The following is an 11,634-nucleotide window of genomic DNA, read 5'->3' on the forward strand; positions in this document are numbered from 1 at the left end:
GCACCTTCAGCAACAGACTGGTCCCACCAAGATGCAGCACAGAACGAACGCCACAGGAGATCCTTCTTCCCTGTGGCTATCAAACTGTACAACTCCTCCCCCTTCTGTCGTGGGGTAGACTGACTCCCCCCCACCCTCCCCCCCCCACCCATCTCCCCAACCCTTGCTCACCCCCAATCCTTTCCACTCATCACTTTAATTTCATGTTTCATGATTCTTGTGCTTTATGACTGTTGGCCGATCAATTTCCCTCCTGGGACCTGGGATAAGTGAAGTTCTATCGTATCGTATCGTGTCGTAACAGATGCCAAGTGATACTCACGGTGTGGACTCCACTACTGAGCGTCCATGCCTGAGTTGCCATTCCTGTCCGCTCTACAACACTGGACGAGACAAAACACTTCAAATGAGTATTCCTTGCATGTATTTAGCTCAGGGATTTTTCTTATATTGAAGCTGAACACCACAGAAGATTCTGGCAAGACTGAATACACGAAACGCTGGAATTTAGAAGGATGAGAGGGGATCTTATCGAAACATATAAGATTATTAAGGGGTTGGACACGTTAGAGGCAGGAAACATGTTCCCAATGTTGGGGGAGTCCAGAACCAGGGGCCACAGTTTAAGAATAAGGGGTAGGCCATTTAGAACGGAGATGAGGAAAAACCTTTTCACTCAGAGAGTTGTGAATCTGTGGAATTCTCTGCCTCAGAAGGCAGTGGAGGTCAATTCTCTGAATGCATTCAAGAGAGAGCTGGATAGAGCTCTTAAGGATAGCGGAGTCAGGGGGTATGGGGAGAAGGCAGGATTGAGAATGATCAGCCATGATCACATTGAATGGTGGTGCTGGCTCGAAGGGCCGAATGGCCTACTCCTGCACCTATTGTCTATTGTCTAAGAAACCAGTGGGTCAAGCAGCATCTGTGGAGGCATAAAGGTGTAAGCCAATGATTCCGGTCGAGACCCTTCGTCAGAACTCCCGTCTTGACCCAAAACACCTTTTGCCTTCACAGGGCGGCTACTGTTTCCATACCGTGGGCAGCTTACTGGTGCTGTGCTAGCTCGAAGGGTCAAATGGCCTCCTCCTGCACCTATTTTCTATGTTTCGTACAACTCAGGAGTATGAAGATAGACACAAAACGTAGGAGTAACTCAGCGGGACAGGCAGCGTCTCTGGAAAGAGGGAATGGGTGACGTTTCAGGTCGAGACTCTTCTTTAGACTGAGAGTCAGGAGAGAGGGAGACACAGAGATAAGGAAGTGTAAGGTGTGAAGACGAGACAAAGGGGATGAAGGTCAATGAAAATGTAGAATGAATCATTGTTATTATAAGAAAATAACTGCAGATGCTGGTACAAATCGAAGGTATTTATTCACAATGTTGGTATGTTGGCATTCATAGCAAGAGGATTTGAGTTTAGGAGCAGGGAGGTTCTACTGCAGTTGTACAGGGCATTAGTGAGACCGCACCTGGAGTATTGTGTGCAGTTTTGGTCTCCTAATCTGAGGAAAGACGTTCTTGCCTTAGAGGGAGTACAGAGAAGGTTCACCAGATTGATCCCTGGGATGGCGGGACTTTCATATGAAGAAAGACTGGATAGACTAGGCTTGTACTCGCTGGAATTTAGAAGACTGAGGGGGGATCTTATAGAAACATATAAAATTCTTAAGGGGTTGGAGAGGCTAGATGCGGGAAGATTGTTCCCGATGTTGGGGGAGTCCAGAACCAGGGGTCACAGCTTAAGGATAAGGGGGAAGTCTTTTAGGACCGAGATGAAAAAACATTTCTTCACACAGAGAGTGGTGAGTCTGTGGAATTCTCTGCCACAGAAGGTAGCTGAGGCCAGTTCATTGGCTATATTTAAGAGGGAGTTAGATGTGGCCCTTGTGGCTAAAGGGATCAGGGGGTATGGAGAGAAGGCAGGTACAGGTTACTGAGCTGGATGATCAGCCATGATCATATTGAATGGCGATGCAGGCTCGAAGGGCCGAATGGCCTACTCCTGCACCTATTTTCTATGTTTCTATGTTTCACAAAATGCTGGAGTAACTCAGCAGGTCAGGCAGCATCTCAGGAGAGAAGGAATGGGCGACGTTTCGGGTCGAGACCCTTGTTCAGACTTATTATTATTATTATTATGATCATTGTTAGCTCAGAGAAGGTAACAACAAAACGGACAGAGATAAAATGTAAATGAGGACAGTCAGACTGGTGGGAGAATTGGGAATGGGGAGGGATGGAGAGAGATGGAAAGCAAGGGTTACTTGAAGTTAGAGAAGTCAATGTTCATACCGCTGGGGTGTAAGCTGCCTAAGCAAAATATCAGGTGCTGTTCCTCCAATTTGCGCTGGGCCTCACTCTGACAATGGAGGAGGCCCAGGACAGAAAGGTCAGTGTGGGAATGGGAGGGGGAGTTAAAGTGCTGAGGAAACTGGGAGATCAGGTAGGTTTAGGCGGACTGAGCAGAGGTGTTCAGCTAAACGATCGACGAGCCTGCGTTTGGTCTCGCCGATATACAGGAGTCCACAGCTGGAACAGCGGAATCAGTAGATGAGGTTGGAGGAGGTGCAAGTGAACCTCTACCTCACCTGGAAAGACTGTCGGGGTCTTTGGACAGAATTGAGTGGGGAGGATAGGGAATGTTGATTTCTCCAAGTGATCCTTGCTCCCCCTCTGTCCTCCACATAGTTGTCCTACCCGGTCCACTGTTCACATCCTTGTATCCCTCTCGTTAGGGCATCTTCCCCAGCCAACAATGGGCCATTGTGGGCTCCACCCTTCCTGAAGTCACCTGTTGCCGGCCCTGATTTGTCCTGGCCTTTTAAACTAAAGTGTTTAGGCCATTAAATAATCTTTAATCTTTAGTTTAGTTTGAAATCTTTATTTTAGTTTGAAATCTTTAGTTTAGTTTAGTTTAGTTAAATTTAGGTTAGTTTGGTTTAATTTAGTTTCGTTTCGTTTCATTTCATTTAGAGATACAGCGCGGAAACAGGCCCTTTGGCCCATGAGTCCACGCTGACCAGCGGTCAGGCAGATAAGAGTTGGTCTTGGCATCATGTTCGGCACAGACTCTGTGGGCCGAAGGGCCTGTTCCTGTGCTGTGTTGTTCCATGTTCTATGCGCTGGAGGCTGTGGAGGCCAAGTCAATGGATATTTTTAAGGCAGAGATAGATAGATTCTTGATTAGTACAGGTGTCAGGGGTTATGGGGAGAAGGCAGGAGAATGGGGTTGGGAGGGAGAGATAGATCAGCCATGATTGAATGGAGGAGTAGACTTGATGGGCCGAATGGCCTAATTCTGCTCCTGTCACTGATGACTATGAACACTAATGGGTTTTCCCTTCCCTCAGTGGTATCGCTGCCAATTCAGGGTGGGGAGAACTTTGGTCCTAATCTTATTTTATAATTGCAATAAAGCTGCATTATTTCAATGGTGTGGGTGGAAAATGTAGTTGCCACATAGCCTAGAGCTGAAACATTAACTAGTAACCCAACATAAATGTCACATTTAATTGTAGAAATGTGTTATTGGGCATCACTGACCGCAAGTGCATGAACCTTGTCAGATTATCGCTCAACACAAGATCTGTATTACTCTCTTCACTTTAGTCTTTAGACTTTGTAGAGTGATACAGCGTGGAAACAGGCCCTTCGGCCCAACTCCTTGGAATAAAGGTTCTGATTGTCTATCATATCTATGCTCCTTGTAATTTTGATATATTTCTATCAGTGTCCCTTCAACCTCTGACGTTCCAGTGAAAGCAATCCAAATCTGTAGCTGCAAACATCTAATCCAGGAAGCATCATTGGTAAAATATGAAAAGAAGGAGCCGCAGATAGATGCTGGTTGGCAGCGAAGATGGACACAGAGGGTCGGAGTAACTCAGAGGGTTAAGCAGCATCGCTGGAGAAAAAGGAATATGTGGCGTTTTGGGTCGGGACTCCTCTTCAGATTCTGGTACACCTTCTCTGCACCCTCTCCAAAGCCTCCACATCCTTACTGTGATGGGGCAACCATAGCTGCACGAAACACTCCAGCTGTTGCCTGACCAAAGTCCCATGGAGTTGCATTGTGACTTCCTGCCTCTTTGTAGGAACACCTTCTGAACATCTTTGCCGTTCTGCTTATTCCAAGTATTTTTATTCTCCAACACTCACGGTGGTGGCACGGTGGCGCAGCGGGTAGAGCTGCTGCCTCACGGCGCCAGAGACCCGGGTTCCATCCTGACTCCGGGTGCTGCCTGTACGGAGTTTGCACGTTCTCCCCGTGACCTGCGTGGGTTTCCTCCGGGTGCTCTGGTTTCCTCCCGCACTCCAAAGACGCGCAGGTTTGTAGGTTAATTGGCTTGGTGCAAATGTAAATTGTCCCTGCTGTGTGTGTAGGATAATGATAATGTGCGGGGATCGCTGGTCGGCGCGGACTCGGTGGGCCGAAGGGCCTGTTTCCGCGCTGTATCTCTAAACTGAGCTGGATGATCAGCCATGATCATATTGAATGGCGGTGCAGGCTCGACGGGCCGAATGGCCTACTCCTGCACCTATTTTCTATGTTTCTATGTTTCTAAACTAAACTCACCTCAATGATTTTATTTTTCCGTGAGAGGATTCCGAAGAGGACGGTCAACAGAATCACCAGCGCTCCAGCAATGATAGGCTCGAATGGCACCACATCTGGTTTAGCTGCCAAACAATACAAGGAATGTCAGTCGAGCAATGAGAAATACCTTACCCTTCCATATCTTTAGACTCCCACTCCCCTGACTCTCAGTCTGAAGAAGGGTCTCGACCCAACACATCACCCATTCCTTCTCTCCAGAGATGCTGCCTGTCCCGCTGAGTTACTCCAGCACTTTGTGTCTATCTACAGTGTAAACCAGCATCTGCAGTTCCGTCCTTCACAGAAATGTTTAAAGATAGACTTAGGAATAATGTGCTCAGATTTGGGGTAAGGTAGGTCGGCGTTGAATTGACTGTACACATTCATAAATTCATAAATACCTCCACTTGGTCATCACCACTCCTACTCAAAAAAATAGCCATGACAGCAACAATTTACACAAAATATAAACAATCATTAACATTTAAGGAATTTTCAAACATTAATTGTACAGAAGGGTCTCCACCCGAAACATCACCTATCTGAAACTGAAGAAGCTTCAGAAGTTCATGTTCTTAATGATAGGAGCAGAATTAGGCCATTTGGCCCATCGAGTCTACTCGACTTTTCCCTCTCAACCCCATTCTCCTGCCTTCACCCAATAACCTTTGAAGCCTGTACTAATCAAGAACCTATCAATCTCCACCCATTGACTTGGCCTCCACAAGTACAGACTGCACCCGTAGTCAGTCTAAAGAAGGGTCTCGACCCAAAACCAAGGGTCACAGTTTAAGAATAAGGGGTAGGCCATTTAGAACTGAGAGGAGGAAAAACCTTTTCAGTCAGAGAGTTGTGAATCTGTGGAATTCTCTGCCTCAGAAGGCAGTGGAGGCCAATTCTCTGAATGCATTCAAGAGAGAGCTAGATAGAGCTCTTAAGGATAGCGGAGTCAGGGGGTATGGGGAGAAGGCAGGAACGGGGTACTGATTGAGAATGATCAGCCATGATCACATTGAATGGCGGTGCTGGCCCGTAGGGCCGAATAGCCTCCTCCTGCACCTATTGTCTATTGAAACGTCACCCATTCCTTCTCTCCAGAGATGCTGCCTGACCCGCTGAGTTACTCCAGCATTTTGTGTCTACCTTCGATTTAAACCAGCACCTGCAGTTTTTCTTTCCTACCCGTATTGGGGATGGAACCCGGGTCTGTGGCGTGATGGGGCAGCAGCTCTACCCGCTGCGCTGCCGTGCCGCCGGGCAGACGTTGATGATTCTCACCTTGCACGTTGAGATGGAAGGTCAGGTGTCCACTTCCAAGGGTGGACTCAGCCCTGCAGATGTACGTGCCGTTGTCCTCTCTCTGCACCTTCCTGATGGTCAGGGTGAAGGCCTTACTGTCCCGGTACACCTGGTGTCTACCTGCCTCCAGTCTCAGCGGCTCATCGTCCTTGTACCAGGCCATCACCGCCGCTGGGTTGGACTTGACGTTACAGGTCAGCGTAGCATCCTGCCCCCTGTACACATTCACTCCCTCATCACCATCCCGACTCAAAATAGGCACAACTGCAACAACGTTAAACACAAGCAAAAACTTACATTCACCGAGTATAATTTAAATCAATTATTTACCAGAATTGACACGTACAATACAAACTACACTGACAAGCCCACCACCATAACACAAAATAAAACACATATTCTTCAATACTAAATAAACTATTGTACAACTACATCACCATCCTTAAACTAAACTAAACTAAACTAGACTAAACCAAGGTAGACACCAAATGCTGGAGTAACTCAGCGGGTCAGGCAGCATCTCTGGAGAGAAGGAATGGGTGACGTTTTGGGTCGAGACCTGAACGGTCACCCATCCCTTCTCTCCAGAGATGCTGCCTGACCCGCTGAGTTACTCCAGCATTTGGTGTTACCTTCGATTTCAGCCAGCGTCTGCAGTACTTTCCTAAACTGAACTAAGCAGGCGTGTAAATTGCCGGTACAATTGGCAGCAGGTGGACTCACATCTGACGTCCAGAAGCACGTTCCTCATGAGCGAGGGGTTGCTGCCGACGTGGCAGCTGAAGGTAACATCATCGTCATTGGCCGTGACCGGGTCGATACACACGGTGCTCACATTGATGCGGTTGGTGGGCCTCAGGTTCACCACTCTATCTCCCCGCAGCCAGACCAGCTCCTCGTCCCGCGTGCCGTTAACGACGTCACACCTCAACGACACCACGCCAGAGATGTTCAGCCTGAGTTTCTGGTTCGCAGTGCTGTTGTTGATGGCAACGTCGATGCCTGGTGAGAGAACAATGGTGAAGAGAGAACACACAGAGTACTGGAGTAACTCAGCGGGTCAGGCAGCATCTCTGGAGAGAAGGATCGGGTGACGATTCGGGCTGACCTTTCTAACAGCATTAGTTTGCAAACGTGCAAGATGAAAAGATTTTAATAAGGTAATTAGCAGCACAATATGTCACACTGCAAAAGGGGCTTTAGAGTTGAGACTTTCGAGGTATAGTGTGTAAAACAGGCCCTTCGGCCCACCGAGTTCTTGTCGACCAGTGACTATCCCACACACACTAACACTATCCAAAACACAACGGGGACAATTTACAATTTTTTTACAGAAGCCAATTAACCTACAAACCTGCACGTCTTTGGAGTGTGGGAGGAAACCGGAGCACCCGGAGAAAACCCACGCAGGTCTCGGGGAGAACGTGCAAACTCCGTACAGACAGCACCCGTGGTCGGGATGGAACCCGGGTCTCCGGCGCCGTGAGGCAGCAGCTCTACCCGCTGCGCCACCGCGCCGCCCATTTGTCATGATGTTATTCAGATACATTTATGCCATGTTTTGACACATTTAGATTTATGTTAAGTATTGCGAATCCGAAATGTGACTGCACCAAGAGAATATACGTTTAAATAATTAAAGTCACTCACACAATTCCGAGGATTTTGAAACAATTATCCGTGAGATTCAAGGAGGTGAAGCTAATGTAAAAATCCATACCTGTGCATGCAGGGTGAAACGCCAGATTGCAACACAGCGCGAAGATCAGAATGGCAGAGATCCACCGAGCCATATTTCACAGATAATTTAAGGACTTATACAATCGCAAGAGGTCTTGAAAAATCTTGAAACTTTTCAGAGATAAACAGAGTTCAAGTGCAAACTTCACATTTATTACATTTACTTTACTTTCTATGCTGATATTTACTCAATGACTGATTGAACATGTTCACTGCCCATTGACTAATTCGGTAGCATATATCGAAATATATATATCCAGGATGGACCGGATATAGACATGACTAGGCAATAGACTTTCATCTTATCAATTTTCAATATAAATCACTGGATAATGTTTTATCGTAATTTGAATTGCAATGTATGCCTCACTATTTTACTGCTGAGGTTATCAGATTATCTGATGATAAAAAGATTATCAGCTGAACTTGGCAAGACATTCATTTATCTTCTGATCAACCAAAGTAGGTGAACGTTACGGCAACGATGCAGACTCAGCTGTTTAAGTGCCTTTGCTGAGTAAATGTTAATTCATCACAAATTTCAACGGAGTGGACTCGATGGGCTGAATGGCCTGATTCGGCTTCTATGGCCGATGAAGTAACACGTCTTAATATGGAGACACAAGGAACTGCAGATGCTGGAATCTTTAACAAAACACAAAGTGCTGGAGGAACTCAGTGGTCAGGTCATAAGGTCATAAGTGATAGGAGTAGAAAATTGGGCCATTCAATCGCGGCTGATCTATCTCTCCCTCCTAACCCCATTCTCCTACCTTCTCCCCATAACCCCTGTCACCAAAATATCAACAAGTCAAGAAATATATATATTTTTTGTCTCAATATTTGTCGTTGTAACTTCTGGACAAAGTAAGATGAAGCTTGCAAAGTCCTGTGGCTTGCAACAGTTGACTGCGATGCATGTAGTTACCTCTGTAATTACAGTTTAAGCAATCAGGAAAGTCTTCAGGAAATAGTTTAGAAAAATCAGAAACTGGAGTCTGTGTGAATGTTAATTAGAAAGAGAAGAAGCACAAACCGAGAGTTGTAGATAATTAAATTGTAAATCAAAGGGATGAGAGATTAGAATGACTTTAATCAAGTTGGGCACTTCAGTTAATGACAAGGCATTAAAAGGGTTGTAATGAACAAAATGTTGGGAAACAGATAAATTACTATGTGCAGAAACTTGAAAGAGCGCACCACCAGACTCGGGAACACTTCTACCCCTCTGTTATCAGGCTTCTGAATGGTCTTTCCATAAGCTAGTGCACTGTCCGATTCTCAATATTTGTAGTTGCTACTTCTCCACAAAGTAACATGAAGCTTCAAATAGCTCTTGTACATCGGCGAGACCAAGCGCAGGCTCAGCGATCGTTTTGCTGAACACCTCCGATCAATCCGCCTAAACCTACCTGATCTCCTGATGGCTCAGCACTTTAACTTCCCCTCCCACTCCCACACTGACCTTTCTGTCCTGGGCCTCCTCCATTGTCATAGCGTGGCCAAACGCAAAATGGAGGAACAGCACCTCATATTTCGCTTGGGCAGCTTACACTCCAGCGGTAAGAACATTGACTTCTCTAACTTCAAGTACCCCTTGCTTTCCATCTCTCTCCACCCCTCCCCCTTCCCAGTTCTCCCACCAGTCTGACTGTCCTCGTGATTAAATGTTATCTCTGTTTGCCTCGGTGCCATCTTCCGATTCACCTCTACCCCAATCCAGACATTGGATTTTCTTTGAGGCCAATTAACTTTCTACGTCTTTGGAGAGTGTGGGAAGAAACCGGAGCACCCGGAGAAAACCCATGCAGGTCACGGGGAGAACGTACAAACTCCGTACAGACGGCACCCGTGGTCTGGATGGAACCCGGGTCTCTGGCGCTGTGAGGCAACAACTCTACCCTAGGTATGACAATACTTTACTGAATTGTATGCAAAAATAAGAATCTCACAGTACATCTTACGTGTGACAATAAAGAAGCATTGAACTGTTGTAAAAAACTGCCTCAGTGTCTCACAAAAACAACACTTTCAATTGCCCCTTTATTTCAGACTAGTGTGGAAATGAGGATACGTGAATGGCAGCCACAAATAAAGGCAAGATCAGGTTTAGGTTTATTATTGTCACGTGTACCGAGCGAGGTACAGTGGAAAGCTTGCCGTCCTATCTGATCAAATAATACATGTAGGAAGGAACTGCAGATGCTGGTTTAAACCGATGATAGACACCAAAAGCTGGAGTATCTCAGTGGGTCAGGCAGCATCTCTGGAGAAAAGGAATGGGTGACATTTCGGGTCGAGATCCTTCTTCAGACTGAGAGTCAGGGGAAACTAAAGATATAGACAGTGATACAAAGAAGTAACGATGAACAATGAACGAAAAAGTAACTGGGAAAAGTAACAGTGAGCAAAGCAGCAGATAATACTGCACATAAATACAATCAAACCAAACTCCAGTACACTAGGTGGAGCAATGGGGAAGATACAGAGTGCAGAATATAGTTCTCAGCATTGGGGCGCGTCAGTTCCAGGATTTTTCTTTGTGTGTGTCAAACAGGAGATGTGCTGGCACGGTTGGACACAAGTTTCAGATGTAGATCTCAAGGAGCAGCGAGCAATTAATTAGTAACTTGTACATTTGCTGCACACTAGGGTGCAGCAGTAGAGTTGCTGCCTCACAGCGCCCCAAAGTCCAGGGTTCGATCCTGACTACGGGTGCTGTCTGTACAGAGTTTGTACGTTCTCTCCGTGACCTGCGTGGGTTTTCTCTGGGTGCTCTGGTTTCCTCCCACACTCCAAAGACGTGCAGGTTTGTAGGTTAATTGGTTGGTGTAAATATAAATTGTCGTTAGTGGGTGTAGGATAGTGTTAGTGTGCGGGAATCGCTGGTCGAAGCGGACTCGGTGGGCCAAAGGGCCTGTTTCTGCACTGTATCTCTAAACTAAATTAAAACAAATATTTGGTGAGGACGAATTTCATCCCAATCTCCGTGTAACGAGAATGTGATAACCAGCCCCTCCTGGTGGACGTGCTGAACATGACGCCAAGTTAAAGAAATCTCCTCTGTGTGCACGTGATCCATGTCCATGTGCCTATCTAAACACCTCTTAAGCACCACTATAGACAATAGACAATAGGTGCAGGAGGAGGCCATTCAGCCCTTCGAGCCAGCACCGCCATTCAATGCGATCATGGCTGATCATTCTCAATCAGTGCCCCGTTCCTGCCTTCTCCCCATACCCCCTGACTCCGCTATTCTTAAGAGCTCTATCTAGCTATCATAGATACCACCACCCCTGGAGGTGCGTTCTAGGCACCCACCAGGCACACTTGCCCCAGCACATCTCCATTAAGCTTTCCCCCTCTCACCATTATGCTGCGCCCTCTAGTCTTTAACATTTCCACCCTGGAGGGGAAAAACGTTCAAGATCTCCACCCTCTCACATTTCTATATATTTCTACCGGCTTTTCGATATGCTTCTGTTGCTAATCCATGTGTGGATCGAGCTGCCGGAGGAGGTGGTCGAGGCTGGGACTATCACAACGTTTAAGAAACATTTAGACAGATACTTGGATAGGACGGGTTTAGAGGCGGACTAGACGGGCGTGGACACGTTGGGTCCAGACCTCTCCTGCGTGCTCCCCCCCCCGGGGCCAGGGGCGGGCAAGGGGGGAGAGGACAGGGGAGAGCGGGCCACTCACTCCGGTCCCGGGAGGCCATCGTGGCGTCCAGAGCGAGCCGTGGAGCCGTTGGGTGCGAACCCCTCCTCCAGCGGCAGCCCGACGACAACGGCCATTGCTTTGAGCGGGAAGAAGCCCCGGCGGACAACCAGCGCGCTTTGAGCGCACGCGCGGATAGGGCGGCCATCTTACGTACGTATTAGATCAACGGGCCCCAACTGCGCATGGGCTGATCCGGCGGCCATCTTACGTACGTATTAGATCAACGGGCCCCAACTGCGCATGGGCTGATCCGGCGTCCATCTTACGTACGTAT

General features: G+C 47.3%; 1 protein-coding gene across 1 annotated transcript; it reads right to left on the bottom strand.

Annotated features, from left to right (window-relative positions):
• Nucleotides 1–335: 335 nt before the first annotated feature.
• Nucleotides 336–11,505, bottom strand: LOC144606552 (transmembrane and immunoglobulin domain-containing protein 1-like). The gene is made up of 5 exons (XM_078422807.1): nt 11,340–11,505; nt 6,621–6,899; nt 5,877–6,161; nt 4,578–4,681; nt 336–383 (listed from the first exon to the last, which is right to left on the bottom strand). Exons 1-5 carry the CDS (start codon nt 11,503–11,505, stop codon nt 336–338), a joined length of 882 nt encoding a protein of 293 aa, XP_078278933.1.
• Between the last annotated feature and the right edge of the window lie 129 nt (nt 11,506–11,634).

The sequence above is a fragment of the Rhinoraja longicauda genome, chromosome 26 (assembly GCF_053455715.1).
Source record: "Rhinoraja longicauda isolate Sanriku21f chromosome 26, sRhiLon1.1, whole genome shotgun sequence".
NCBI classification, from domain to species: Eukaryota; Metazoa; Chordata; class Chondrichthyes; order Rajiformes; family Arhynchobatidae; genus Rhinoraja; species Rhinoraja longicauda.